Here is a 16,096-nt window from a genome sequence, read left to right on the forward strand (position 1 = left end):
TTTAGGAACCAGGTTTTAAATTGTAAGACATTTCCATGGGCAGATGTGGACTCTGACCACAATCTATTGGTTATGAACTGTAGATTAAAACTGAAGAAACTGAAAAAAGGTGGGAATTTAAGGAGATGGGAACTGGATAAACTGACAGAACCAGAGGTTTTAGAGAGTTTCAGGGAGAGCATTAGGGAACGATTGGCAGGAATGGGGGAAAGAAATACAGTAGAAGAAGAATGGGTAGGTTTGAGGGATGAAATAGTGAAGGCAGCACAGGATCAAGTAGGTAAAAAGACAAGGGCTAGTAGAAATCCTTGGGTAACAAAAGATATATTGAATTTAATTGATGAAAGGAGAAAATATAAAAATGCAGTAAATGAAGCAGGTAAAAAGGAGTACAAACATCTCAAAAATGAGATCGACAGGAAGTGCAAAATGGCTAAGCAAGGATGGCTAGAGGACAAATGTAAGGATGTAGAGGCATATCTCAACTAGGGGTAAGACAGATACTGCCTACAGGAAAATTAAAGAGACTTTTGGAGAAAAGAGAACGACTTGTATGAATATCAAGAGCTCAGATGGAAACCCAGTTCTAAGCAAAGAAGAGAAAGCAGAAAGGTGGAAGGAGTATATAGAGGGTCTGTACAAGGGTGATGTACTTGAGGATAATATTATGGAAATGGAAGAGGATGTAGAGAAAGATGAAATGGGAGATTTGATACAGCGTGAAGAGTTTGACAGAGCACTGAAAGACCTAAGCCGAAACAAGGCCCCAGGAGTAGACAACATTCCATTAGAACTACTGATAGCCTTGGAAGAGCCAGCCCTGATAAAACTCTACCATCTGGTGAGCAAGATGTATGAGACAGACGAAATACCCTCAGACTATAATAATTCCAATGCCAAAGAAAGCAGATGTTGACAGATGCGGAAATTACTGAACTATCAGTTTAATAAGCCACGGCTGCAAAATACTAACACAAATTCTTTAAAGACGAATGGAAAAACTGGTAGAAGCCGACCTCGGGGAAGATCAGTTTCGATTCCATAGAAATGTTGGAACACGTGAGGCAATACTAACCCTACGACTTATCTTAGAAGAAAGATTAAGGAAAGGCAAACCTACGTTTCTAGCATTTGTAGACTTAGAGAAAGCTTTTGACGATGTTGACTGGAACACTCTCTTTCAAATTCTAAAGTTGGCAGGGGTAAAATACAGGGAGCGAAAGGCTATTTACAATTTGTACAGAAACTAGAGGGCAGTTATAAGAGTCGAGGGGCATGAAAGGGAAGCAGTGGTTGGGAACGGAGTGAGACAGGGTTGTAGCCTCTCCCCGATGTTATTCAATCTGTATATTGAGCAAACAGTAAAGGAAACAAAAGAAAAATTTGGAGTAGGAATTAAAATCCATGGAGAAGAAATAAAAACGTTGAGGTTCGCCGATGACATTGTAATTCTGTCAGAGACATCAAAGACCCTGGAAGAGCAGCTGAACAGAATGGACAGTGTCTCTAAAAGAGAATATAAGATGAACATCAATGAAAGCAACACAAGGATAATGGAATGTAGTCGAATTAAACCAGGTGATGCTGAGGGTATTAGATTAGGAAATGAGATGCTTAAAGTAGTAAATGAGTTTTGCTATTTGGGGAGCAAAATAACTGATGGTGGTTGAAGTAGAGAGGATATAAAATGTAGACTGGCAATGGCAAAGAAAGAGTTTCTGAAGAAGAGCAATTTGTTAACATTGAGTATAGATTTAAGCATCAGGAAGTCATTTCTGAAAGTATTTGTATGGAGTGTGGCAATGTATGGAAATGAAACGTGGACGATAAATAGTTTGGACAAGAAGAGAATAGAAGCTTTCGAAATGTGGTGCTACACAAGAATGCTGATGATTAGACGGGTAGATCACATAACTAATAAGGAGATATTGAACAGAACTGGGGAGAAGAGAAATTTGTGGCACAACTTGATTAGAAGAAGGGATCGCTTGGTAGGACATACACTCCTGGAAATTGAAATAAGAACACCGTGAATTCATTGTCCCAGGAAGGGGAAACTTTATTGACACATTCCTGGGGTCAGATACATCACATGATCACACTGACAGAACCACAGGCAACAGAGCATGCACAATGTCGGCACTAGTACAGTGTATATCCACCTTTCGCAGCAATGCAGGCTGCTATTCTCCCATGGAGACGATCGTAGAGATGCTGGATGTAGTCCTGTGGAACGGCTTGCCATGCCATTTCCACCTGGCGCCTCGGTTGGACCAGCGTTCGTGCTGGACGTGCAGACCGCGTGAGACGACGCTTCATCCAGTCCCAAATATGCTCAATGGGGGACAGATCCGGAGATCTTGCTGGCCAGGGTAGTTGACTTACACCTTCTAGAGCACGTTGGGTGGCATGGGATACATGCGGACGTGCATTGTCCTGTTGGAACAGCAAGTTCCCTTGCCGGTCTAGGAATGGTAGAACGATGGGTTTGATGACGGTTTGGATGTACCGTGCACTATTCAGTGTCCCCTCGACGATCACCAGTGGTGTACGGCCAGTGTAGGAGATCGCTCCCCACACCATGATGCCGGGTGTTGGCCCTGTGTGCCTCGGTCGTATGCAGTCCTGATTGTGGCGCTCACCTGCACGGCGCCAAACACGCATACGACCATCATTGGCACCAAGGCAGAAGCGACTCTCATCGCTGAAGACGACACGTCTCCATTCGTCCCTCCATTCACGCCTGTCGCGACACCACTGGAGGCGGGCTGCACGATGTTGGGGCGTGAGCGGAAGACGGCCTAACGGTGTGCGGGACCGTAGCCCAGCTTCATGGAGACGGTTGCGAATGGTCCTCGCTGATACCCCAGGAGCAACAGTGTCCCTAATTTGCTGGGAAGTGGCGGTGCGGTCCCCTACGGCACTGCGTAGGATCCTACGGTCTTGGCGTGCATCCGTGCGTCGCTGCGGTCCGGTCCCAGGTCGACGGGCACGTGCACCTTCCGCCGACCACTGGCGACAACATCGATGTACTGTGGAGACCTCACGCCCCAAGTGTTGAGCAATTCGGCGGTATGTCCACCCGGCCTCCCGCATGCCCACTATACGCCCTCGCTCAAAGTCCGTCAACTGCACATACGGTTCACGTCCACGCTGTCGCGGCATGCTACCAGTGTTAAAGACTGCGATGGAGCTCCGTATGCCACGGCAAACTGGCTGACACTGACGGCGGCGGTGCACAAATGCTGCGCAGCTAGCGCCATTCGACGGCCAACACCGCGGTTCCTGGTGTGTCCGCTGTGCCGTGCGTGTGATCATTGCTTGTACAGCCCTCTCGCAGTGTCCGGAGCAAGTATGGTGGGTCTGACACACCGGTGTCAATGTGTTCTTTTTTCCATTTCCAGGAGTGTATTCTGAGGCATCAAGGGATCACCAATTTAGTATTGGAGGGCAGTGTGGATGGTAAAAATCGTAGAGGGAGACCAAGAGCTGAATATACTAAGCAGATTCAGAAGGATGTAGGACACACTGTCAAGAGGCTTCATCACATCTCCACACATGAAAATGGATGCTAGCACTAGACAAAAATGATTAATGGTACCCCAACACTTGAGGAATGACTCATATATCTGTCTTGTATCATGGTGAAGTGTCTTGAACAGCAAAATTGATTTTCTCATTTTTGTGATATTACTTAGAGGTAGCACTCCAAAATATCTCATTCTATTTATTGTTCATGCAACAAATGTCATATCAGATAAATGATCATTCAGTTCAAAAATAAAATTAAAATACAATCTTACACACAACAGTGGGTCACATAGATTAAACACCTACGCATGATGATAAGCAACACTGTAAAATAGGTAAAGTAATATTGAAAAATTCTTAAGATCATATTCAGATCTATATCTTTACTCTGCAAACCAAACTGCTGTGAAGTGCATGGCAGATTGCACTTCCCAATGTACTAGTTACTCCTGCTTCTTCCCATTATATTCACATATGGACTGCAGGAAGAATGATGGTTTAGTCCAGTTTTGTACAGTCCCACACTCTTGAGTAACATTTTAGGTTGGGACACATGAGTGACTGGTAAACAACCTCCTTCAAAACCTATTTTGCAGAACATGTAAATCCTTCTACTAGTTTTAATTACTCTTTCTACTTTGGTAATAATTGTTGCAGCAACTGCCTCATGGTCGCTTGTACCAGTTCCTATGTGGACATTCTCAACGAGGTCAGTTCTATCTGTTGGCCTTAATTCTAACATATTTCCACTGTGAGTCAGATTCCAAACAAACTGTTCTAGGAGTAGTACTCAAATAATACATTTAGTAATGTTTTACAGGATGTCTTGTCAGGTCTATCACTTACAAACTGTAATTTTTCCGATTGATCATTGGATGATTAAAGCCTCTTCCAATGACAACAATGTAACTGGGAAACATACGTACTGGTGAAGTTAAGTTTTCTCTAAAGTTCTTGTTAATTCTGAATGTGCACTTGGTGTTTGATAGAAGGCTCCTATTGTAATTTTATGTACACCTTTGATAGTGAGTATTGCCCAGGCAACCACAACGCAGTTTCAGTTTCAATCTCATTCGGTTTGAGTTTCTTGTCTACTGTGATAAACATACCACCTCCATTTACCATTAGCTTATCCTTCCTATATCTGCTTAAATCTTCTCCAAATATCTCACTGCTGTCAATTTTGGATTTTAATCAACTTTCTATACCTAAAATAATGCGAGTTCCACAGTTTTTCAGGAGCACTTGAAACTCTGGTACATTGTTGTGAATGCTTTAGCACTTAATCACTAGGATATTAATACTCCCACTTGTGGGGGGGGGGGGGGGGGGGGCACTTCTGTGGGTGTTATGACACTTCAGAGTTTGCTAGTAAAGAAGTGCTTATCAGGACTGGATGGCCAGTCGCCTAATCTAAAAAAAAAAAAAAAAAAAATCTTGTGTGCACCCCATATGTAGTCAGCTACATGGATAGCAGACTCTTATGTGTAGTGCACACCCAACCCCATTTAGAGTGACCCTATAGCCCAAGTCCATAAAATCGCAGCCTAGCTTGTCACTGCATCTTCAAAGTCTCTGTTCAATCTTTCCACTTGGCTCATAACCAGAGGGCCATGATCAGCTCTGGAGAAAATGCTGCAAAGTGTGAGCTTTGTTAAAACTCTGTGCTACTGGTAGAATGATACAAGTATGACCTTGGAGGCCAGATGACAGGCATCATTTGTTCTAACAGAAGCCACTACCTGCACTTGGTTGCATCCTGTTCCCTCAATGGCTGCCAGAATAGCATCTTCAGCATAATGAACAAGGCCCCCAGAAATGCACTGTGAGTGCACTTGTTGTTCCTTTCCTTTCCTTGCTGCTATTTCCGTAAGTGGTACCATGATTTGGTGTACTTTTAAACTGCTAACGATTAATACATGCTTATCCTTTTGCATTTGTCTTGAAATTACTGAAACAGTTCAATGAACAAACATACAAGCAAATTTCAGTCACTCCAAGCTCAGTTACAGAAATTAAGAATGAAATTAACCCCCTCAAAACCAAAAACTCTCACAGAATTGATAATACACCAAGAACTAAAATCCTGTTCCTCACACATAAAAATAAAAAAAATTAAAAATATGAAGTGTTTCCAGTCAAATATTAAACACACCACTGTCACAGGGGATTTACAGACATACTGAATCACGCTATTGTTAAACCCCTTAACAAGAAAGTTAGCTCAACAGATATTATAACTATGCACCAGTCTCATTATTTACCTCCTCCAAAATACTGTAAAAAATGATGTACACAAGAACTGTAACCCATCTCTTTCAAAATAAGGTACTCAAGTGAGTTTCATTTTGGATTTCAAACGGGGTCTCTCCACATGACATATTATTTTCAATTCAAAGTCAGATAACACAAAATTTGAATGGCAGAATATTGCCAATTGATATTTTCTGTAACTTGTCAACAGCATCTGAATGTGCACTTCACAGGATTCTCCAACCAAAGTTCAAATATTATGCTATCAGAGATCTTGCTGGTTACTGGTTTTTATCCTGAAACTTCCTGGCAGGTTAAAACTGTGTGCTCGACCAAGATGCGAACTTGGGACCTTTGCCTTTCACAGGCAAGTGCTCTACTGACTGAGCTACTCAAGCACAACTCACAAACCATCCTCACAGCTTTACTTCGGCAAGTACCTCATCTTCTACCTTTGAAACTTCACACAAATTCTCCTGTGAACCTTGCAAGACTAGCACTCCTGGAAGAAATGATATTGCAGAGACATGGTTTAGCCACAGTCTGGGGGATGTTTCCAGAATTAAACTTTCACTCTGCAGTGGAGTGTGCACTGCTGTGAAACTTCCTGGCAGATTAAAACTGTGTGCTGTACCAAACCTCAAACTCGGAACCTTTGCCTTTTGTGGGCTAGTACTGATGGAAGTAAAGCTGTAAGGATAGGTCATGAATTGTGCTTGGGCAGCTCAGTCGGTAGACCATTTGCATGTGAAAGGCAAAGGTCCCCAAGTCCAGGACTTGGTCCAGCAAACAGTTTTAATCTACCAAGAAGTTTCAAATCAAGGCACACTCCACTGCAGAGTGAAAGTTTCATTCCAATTTTCATCCTATCTCACGAAAAGGATACAGTGGGTAACATTAATGAACTTCAAGATGCTGATATAAATATTTATCTTTGCTGATGACACAAGTATTATAATTAAGCACAACTGAATAACTTGAATACACAAAAACATAAATAATATTTTCTTGAAAATTAATAATTGGTTCTCTGCAAATGTACATAAAAGACAATACTCACAATTCTATACTTCATGTGGCCTGAGCACTCCATTAGAAATAAAGCAAGAGGGTAAGTCAATAAATGTAACAAAATGTTCAAAATACTTCTACGAGTTTATATTGAACACAGCTGGAAGTCGAAAGTTATAGATATTCTTAAATGTCTAAGCCCTGCAACTTTTGTGTTAGAGATAATATCAAATTTTGGAGAAGTAAATGTCAAAAATTTTATTTACTTTTCATTCAGTAATGTCTTATGAGATCATATTCTGGGGTAACTCGTCATCAAGCAAAAAAGCATTGTTGCACAGAAGCATATGATAAGGAAAATGTATGGTGTCCACTCTAGAACCTCTTGTAGACAGCTCTAAATAGTTGGGCACACTGATGACAGCTTCACAGTATATTTACTCCCTTACGAAGTTCGTTGTCAATTATCAATCATAGTTCCAAAACAGCAGTAACATTCATAAATGTAATAATAGAAGGAAAAATGGTTTGCACTATGTCACTCAGCCTTAGTGTGCCACAGAAAGGAGGGAAGTAGTCATCCATAAAAATCTTTCGCCATCTACCCAGTAATGCAAAGAAATTTTTTAATATAGTTAAGTACAAACCACTTACATGTGTACACATGTAAAAAGAAACAACTTAAAAAATTATGTAAATGGTCAGCATGTTGCCATATTTTCCAATAAGCAGATGTACTATAATTGTAAAACTGACATGTTCCATATCACAGCAAGAGGTCATGATTATTATCCGTGGAACATGTAAATGAGTAACTAATGAATAAACTAGCAAGACTGTTTCGTCAATTCAAATGTATTACACAATTATTACTTCTGTGCTCAGGAAATATTGTTGCTATTACATGTTGTGAAGGAGAAAAATACATACAAAATGAGATCAAATTGAGCAGCTATACAAACAAGAGGTCAGCTTCACTTTACAGCCAAAAATTCTGCTGTCCGAATTGCTTTTTCATTTTCTTCAAGTAAACTGTTTATAATAAATGATCCATGAAACTTCCTGCAGAAGGGCGGTTGTCTCTCCTGCACTTTCCCCATATACACGTAGAGCCTCTTCAGTTATGTCTCCCACTAGTCTTAGGTTCCCCAGCAAACTTTGTCATTCCAGATGTCAGTTTGTTCAGTGTCTTCCTTGTCATATATGGCATGTCATGACCAACAGCAAGTCTCTCTCCAAAATCTTGAGATTGACGTTCAGGTGGTCCAATTAACCAGAGCACTATCTGAAAGGACCAAGGAAATGGTGGAGTATGCTCCCCTTTCCTTGGGAAGAGTTTTCGGTAAGTGACCCTAACAATCATGTTTCTTAGTCATATAATGGTGTTATTTTCTCGCTTCTTCTCTACTGTTTCACTGTTTTTTGTGTGCCACCTGGGAGTGGAGTAGGGGAGAAGGGGGACTTTTCTCATATGGGAATACACTATACTGAATAACCACACGTATTTTGTTACAGTGCAGATCAATCTGTGTCATGAGTATTTGCACTCTAGGTCAGATTAGATGTACTTTTCGTTCCACAGGTCCATAGTCAGGAGATCTTTGAGTATGTGGAACATATCAGAAAACAAGAATAAGCAATAGATATTTTTAAAGAAAAAAAGATGTACTAATGTGGTTCCTCAGATTCCAAGTGAATGGTCCTCAAGGATGTGGAATATGTCAAAAAATTTAAAGATAAGTTCATTTGAAAGGTAATAAACAGCTGTCACAAAACATGTATACACTGTGGTGTTTATAATCATTCTTAGGCTATTGTACCCACTCACCATCAAAGAGAAAAATCTCCAACACCTACTTACATTGCTCACATTACTGTACTGCAGATGTGCAGTGCAGATGTACAGAAGTCGGACTATATGTTATAATCATGCGATTTGATATTATTAGTAATATACACACAACAGTCAGTTCTACTATGAAATTTGTCAATGGAGTACAAGGACTTGGTCATCAATAAATCCTTTGGCTCCTCTTAAACTGAATGCTACTGTTAGTTAAACTTTTTATGTCTACTGTCAAGTTAATGAAAATGTGTTTTCCCAAATAATGTACAATTTCTGAACTAAAGTCAGCAATACTTCATCTGAGTTTAATTTTTTCTTATTTTCCCATGAAGGTCATTCGTCAGCCATATTTGAGAGGAAGTAACAAGTTTCTCAACTCTACTTGGAACATATACAAAGAATTTTAACTGTGGACTTTTCTGTGGTGTGCTAACTGAACAAACTCATAATGAAATACACATCTCTTTTTTAATTGTGTTTGGTTTTCTTCCTTCCTCATTAATAATCTGACTGGTTTGGGGCTGCCCACCATAACGTCCTCCCTTGCACAACTGATTAATCCCAGAGAAGCTCTTATACCCAACGACATCTATTATTTCTTTAATTTATTCAAATCTCTGTCTCTGCCTACAGACACTGCCCTCTACAGCTTCCTCTAATACTATGGAAGTTATTTCCTAATTTATTAACAAGTGTTTAGTCATGCTGTTCAATATTTTAGTCAGTGTTTTCCGTATATTCCTTTCTTCACCTATTCTGCAGAAAATATCCTCATTTCTTATTTTAAGAGTCCATCTAATTTTCAAGATTCTTCTGTAGCACATATGAAACATGTCATTCTCCTCTTTTCCAGTTTTCACAAAGTCCATGATACATTCTCATACAGTACTGTGCTCCAAACATACATTCTCAGAAATTTCTTCCTCAAATTAAAGCCTATAGCCTATGTTACATACCAGTAGATGTCTTTCAGGGAGGAATGCCTTCTTTTCCTGTGCTAATCTGCTTCTTATATCCTCCTTGCTTTGTAAGTGATGCATTTCTCTGCTTTAGAGGCAGCAGAATTCCACCACTTTCTCTGTTATGTAGTACCCAACTTTGATGTTAAACTGGTCACTAACCTCATTTGTGCTATTCCTCACTTTTTTCGACTTTCTTTCTTTTACACTCAATCCACATTCTGTGCTCATTGAATCAACATATCCTGTAACTGTTTCTCATGTTCAATGAGGTTAGCAGTACCACCAGAAAATCTGATTGTAGATAACCTTTCACCCCGAATTTTAATTCAACTCCTGAACCTATCCTGTGGGGGGCTACTACTTCTACTTATACAATACTTCTACAATACACAGAATGAAGAGCAGGGGAAAAAGACTGCATCCCTGATTTACATCCGTTTTAAATTTTAGTGTTTCTCTCTTGGCCTTCCATTCTTACAGTTCCCATACATACACAATGTGATCAAAAGTAACCGGACACCCCAAAAACATAAGTTTATCATATTACATGCATTGTGCTGTCATCTACTGCCAGGTACTCCACATCAATGACCTCAGTAGTCATTAGACATCGTAAGAGAGCAGAATGGGGCACTCCGCAAAACTCACGGACTTCAAATGTGGTCAGGTGATTGGGTGTCGCTTGTGTCATATGTCTGTACACAAGATTTCCACATTCCTAAACATCCCTAAGTCCACTGTTTCCAATGTGATTGTAAGGTGGAAACATGAAGGGACACGTACAGCACAAATTGTACAGACTGACCTCGTCTGTTAACTGACAGAGACTCCGCCGACAGTTGAAGAGGGTCAGAATGTGTAATAGGCAGACACCTATCCAGACCATCACACAGGAATTCCAAACTGCAGCAGGATCTACTACAAGTACTATGACAGTTAAGCAGGAGGTGAGAAAACTTGGATTTCATGGTTGAGCGGCTGCTCATAAGCCACACATCACTCCAGTAAATGCCAAATGACGCCTTGCTTGGTGTAAGGAGCGTAAACATTGAACGGTTGAACAGTGGAAAAACATTGTGTGGAGTGACAAATCACAGTACACAAAACGTCATCTGCCAGCATGTGCAATGCCAACAGTAAAATTCGGAGGCAGTGGTGTTATGGTGTGGTCATATTTTTCATGTAGAGGACTTTCACCCCTTGCTATTTTGCATGGCGCTATCACAGCACAGGCCTCCACTGATGTTTTAAGTACCTTCTTGCTTCCCACTGTTGAAGAGCAATTCAGGGATGACGATTGCATCTTTCAACACGATCAAGCACCTGTTCGTAACGCACGGCCTGTGGCGGAATTGTTACATGACAATAACATCCCTGTAATGGACTGGCCTGCACAGAGTCCTGACCTGAATCCTATAGAACACTTTTGGGATGTTTTGGAATGCCAACTTCATGCCAGGCCTCACTGGCCAACATCGATACCTCTCCTCAGTGCAGCACTTCATGAAGAATGGGCTGCCATTCCTTAAGAAATCTTCCAGCACCTGATTGAACGTATGCCTGCGAGAATGGAAGCTACCGTCAAGGCTAAGGGTGGGCCAACACCATATTGAATTCCAGCATTACCAATGGAGGGTGCCACGAACTTGTAAGTCATTTTCAGCCAGGCGTCCGGATACTTTTGATCACATAGTGTATATTACCCATCTTTCCCTTAGATTTTATCCATTTTCCTAGTCATTTCAAACATATTGTACAATTTCACATTGTCAAATGCTTTTTCTAGATCCAAAAATCCTATGGGCTAAAGTGCAATTCATTGAAATTTGTCGTAAACTATTGGACGATAACATACAGTAGCCAGTGATAATTACTGAATCTAACAATTTCTTTGGCAGATGATATCAATTGATAACATTTGTTTTCAATATGGAGACCACCAGAATAATTTTCACTGCTTTGTTATTATGAATTTTATGGCTGCTTACTGTTTTTCATAATTCTTTGGTGATTGAAAAAACTACTTATGCTACTAGACTGACATCTAGCAAAGTCTGAGGCCTACATTAGGTTGGAATGCAATAGTCTTGTGGTGTTGGTGAAACAAATTAATATGAATGGAAGAAAACTGAATTTGCTAACAGACTGACCTGTAGCATATGCCGAGGCCTAGGTTAGGTTGTAATGTGATAATTTTCTTGAGAGTTGATGAAGCTAATAATCCTCAAAACAAAAGTACAACTGGCATAACAGACAGACATGTAGCATAGCCAAAGATATACATTTGTCACTGCAATAATCTACTTTCATTTTTATTTCTCATTCTGCCAAAAATTCCAACAATATGGTTAAATTCGCAAATGCAAGCTAACTTTATTTATGAACCACAGGAAATTACAAATAAGAATCTCATTTGCTACCTCCATCTGATTTGTGATTTGTTGTGTCTACTTCCTGTGACTGATTGTAATCGTTACCAACAGCAGTAGCTCCCGGAAAAGCAACATCATAAGTGCACTTTCACCAATCCGATGAATTGTGTTGATCCTCATGTACAAGATGCCTTTACTTACCTTTCCTACAGCCAATCTGGTCATTATTTAACAGATCTTAAATTTTATTTTCCCTTCATTTGCATATCATTCTTTTCATCACCTTTGATGCATCACCTGTGAAATTGAGTGTGCAAAAATTATTGTGTGTATTTCCTTGGTATTCTAGCAATGAATAGCAACATGGTACCTGCTTTCTGACAACTACTTTTCTTTTTATGATCCAATTTAGGTCAGGCAGTATGGATACTTCTTGATACTTCACACCTGTTACTGTTTCCAGTGATATGTCAGCAATAGTGCAGTTCAATAACATGTTTCTTCTACCATTTACGCACAATATGTCAGATTAATTTATATTCAGTGTAATTGAATTGTATCTTTTTCCTTTAACTTACACACAAAATGTGTATTTCATTATGTTGTGCGTCTGCTACCAGCCCTTCACCAAGAAGCCACACTTACCAGGTGTTCCTGCATGTCGCTAGTATTTTCTGCATGTGAATTTTTTTTTAATGTACAACAGCATTCTCTGTGAACAGCCTCAAAGATCTTCTGATGTTATACATCAGATCATATAAATATATTTTGAATACTAATTACCCCATAACACTCCCTTAGGATACTTCCTAAACTACTAGCCCTGTTATATTTGATACTGGCACATTAAGAATGAAATGTTGAGTTCTATCTACTAACAAATCCTGAATGCATTCGAAAGCTGGACCGGTATTCCATAAGACTGTATTCTGTTTACAACCCAATAGTGCAGATCTGCAAAAATGTCTTCCAGAAGTCAAGGAATGGGGATCAACATGGTCATTGCATTCTACAGGAAGAGTTATGTATTCAACCCCTAGCATATTATGTAGGTGACGTTTGGCATACCCTACATAATACACATCGAAATACTCATTAAATGTTTTTTAATGTGTAATACAGCCTCTCCGGATTTAGTTCATTGTTTTAGTCATTTATAATGCAAGTTACATTACATATGGAGTGAACACAGTCTTCAAGCTACACTTCCAAATCAGTCTGTTACAACCAAGTTTATTTCATAATCACGTTAATTGCCTTCACCAAGCCAAAATGAAATTTTGCCTTTCAATGTAATTACCTCGAGCAATACTACAGATCAGTCTGTCACCACAAACAATATTTCTACTGCCATCAGTTCTCAAAATTTAAGTGAAAGTAAATATATGACAAAAATATTGATAATAATTATAAGAAAGAGCATAATAATAAAACATTGAACTTGAGTAAGCAGGGACACAAAGTAACTTCAAATTATTTGCAAGTTGTGAAACAAACAGAACAGCGTAATGGTGAAGAATTATTTGTCTTCCTGAGTTTTATAAATTTTGATAAAGCTTTGAAATGTTTCAATAAAACCAGTCCTAGCACCCATTTCTTGGAAGGGAGGATGCAGCATGTTACTTGGTTGTAGTGACATCAATATGCGTAACAACTTCTGGAATATCCCAGGCAAGTGTCGTGGGACCCACGCTGTTCACATCATATATTATTAACCTGGCTGACAATATTAATAGAAATCTGAGACTTTTTTGCAGATGACACAATCACCTATAATGAAGTACTGTCCAAAGAAATGTACAAGTATTCAGTCTGGTCTTGACAAGATTTCAAATAGATGCAAAAACTGTCAACTTGCATACAAATGTTCAAAAATGTAAAATCATGCACTTCAAAATATGAGGAACAAAAAGTATTTATGATGACCATAACAATCAGCCACAAACGGAATTAAATCAGTTTATACAAATACCTGTTTAACAATTTGTAGGAAAATGAAATGGAATTATCAGACCGGCTGTTATAGGTAAACCCAGGTGGCAAATTTCAATTCATTGGTAGAATACTGGGAAAATGCATTCCATCTGCAATGGAGATTACTTGCTGTGCAGCCCACCCTAGAATGCTGCTCAATTGTGTGGGATCCACACCAATTATTACTGTCAGGTATACTGAGTGTATACAAAGGCAGCTCAAATGCATCATCTTTTGCTCAACTGAAGAGCAGCACGGAAACACAGAAAAACCTGAACTGTCAAAAACACTGGGAGACAGACCTCAACTATTATGAAAAAACCAACTTAGAAATGCACGCTTTCGTGGCCAGCATTTGATTTCTGTTTTATGGGCTTTCTGTCATGATCCAAGGAATATTTCTCTACCTAATGCTTCATCTGCCAGCCAGTGCTGCAGACATCATCAGAGGCTACAATGACTCAGAAAGCAATTTCAAACTAAAAAATCTCAGCAAGCTGGAATGGTTACCCATACAAAAAGTGCAGCTTGCCGATCTTTTATGTTTAAAACTGATTTCTGAGTCTTTATGGCCTTTGATTGTCTCTCCAGTACTGGGAGACAATATGGCAAATATGCCCTAGACCATGGCCTAATGGGCATAAAACAAAAATCATTAAGGACCCTACTACGTTTTCAGAAGCACCATTAAGAGAGAAATAGAAACTTACTACAACCACCATCACCGAGCCATTATCATTTTGATGTTAACACTGTATTGTTTACCTCCGGTGCAGATGAAATTCACATGAAGTGAAAATTTAATTGAGCAAATTTTAAAGTAAGCCCAAAAATCAACTATAATAAGACAAATTTCCAAAGCGACCAAAATGAAAATTTTAAATTTGTGTTAGTGTACATGTTTTGACGTATGGCAAATTAAACATGGGTTTCTTCATTACGAAAGCTGTTCAACATGAGAAAATGCAGATGAACCAGGAAACACACTTAAGAGGACGATGCAATTATGACATACAAAAATGAGATGGGGTTGGCCACAAGAAGTTCCCAGAGGAACAGGTAGTAGATTAACGAAGTGTGTTGTCTCTTAGATTGCAAGGAGAGCCAGAGACAGTGATCTACTCAAGGGTGGATATATGAAATTATAAAATGTGAAGCAGCATGTGTGTATATGTGCTTTGTTGAAGACTGTAATGTATGTGAAAGACTTGAGAAGTCCTTCATCCTGCAGCTTTATGGCTGATGTGATTGGAAAGCTTTTTTCCTACTCCATTGTAGCGTGAAGACAACACAAGGAATTTCCACATAAAGCATATCTACTTCAAGTTAAAAGAACACGAAACTGGAAACATTGGTCTACTGCTCTGAACATTTCATTCATTCAATTTGATCTTTTAACGCCGCTTTTTCTTCTGTGAATGATAATAGGGCAACGAGCTTTTATGAGAGTACTAAAACTGTTATTGACTGACCTGTATGCCCGTCAGCTTCATAATCAGTTTTTGGCACGAACCATAAGCAACAAAGAGAACTGATTTCTCAGCAACATTTGCAATTATTGCGGGCACTGCACCGGCATACAAGCCACGACGTAAACCTTCTTTCATCCATGTCTGTCGCAAACAGTCCATCATACCCCGGTACAGATTTGGAAATGTCTGCATTTTGACTTTGACAGTATCCAGCGGCTGACCCGCATAAACCATACTGATTCCACCTATTGGTAAACAATGTTTTTTCCGCTATTAGAACCACAATTCACCAAGTAAAAGTATGAAACAGGTTGTAAGAAGATTCTTTTTTTTTTTTAATTACCCAGTGAACCAGCTATAAAATCCACAGCGGCGTGCATGACGTTACCCCTGCTCTTAGCACGAATTATTCTATCCGCCGGCAGCGACTCCATCCTTCCTACTACGCGCCACTTGACTACAGATTGTTTCAATTAGCGATTTATTGAGGCTTGCGTAACGCCTTCCCCCTCCCATCAACCCATAATAACAAGTGCCTGACAGTAAGAATGCAGTATAAGGAATTATAGGCATAATTTTTCTTCCATTATTGACAGTGGGACTGCATTTATACGTCATGTTCATCACGTCTCCAAATTCGCATTCAACGCGATGAACACGTGCAGTCAACGATAA

General features: G+C 39.6%; 1 protein-coding gene across 1 annotated transcript in view; it reads right to left on the reverse strand.

The window, feature by feature from the left end:
* LOC126251897 (mitochondrial ornithine transporter 1-like) overlaps positions 1-15,880 on the reverse strand; it is a 42,071-nt gene extending 26,191 nt beyond the window's left edge. The window contains exons 1-2 of the mRNA XM_049952612.1: positions 15,765-15,880; positions 15,422-15,666 (exon numbers count right to left, since the gene is read on the reverse strand). Of these exons, the coding sequence (XP_049808569.1) occupies positions 15,422-15,666; positions 15,765-15,855 (336 nt within the window). The 5' untranslated portion in view covers positions 15,856-15,880. The remainder of the gene's footprint in view (positions 1-15,421; positions 15,667-15,764) is intronic.
* Positions 15,881-16,096: the final 216 nt, after the last annotated feature.

Source organism: Schistocerca nitens, chromosome 4, assembly GCF_023898315.1.
Source record: "Schistocerca nitens isolate TAMUIC-IGC-003100 chromosome 4, iqSchNite1.1, whole genome shotgun sequence".
NCBI classification, from domain to species: Eukaryota; Metazoa; Arthropoda; class Insecta; order Orthoptera; family Acrididae; genus Schistocerca; species Schistocerca nitens.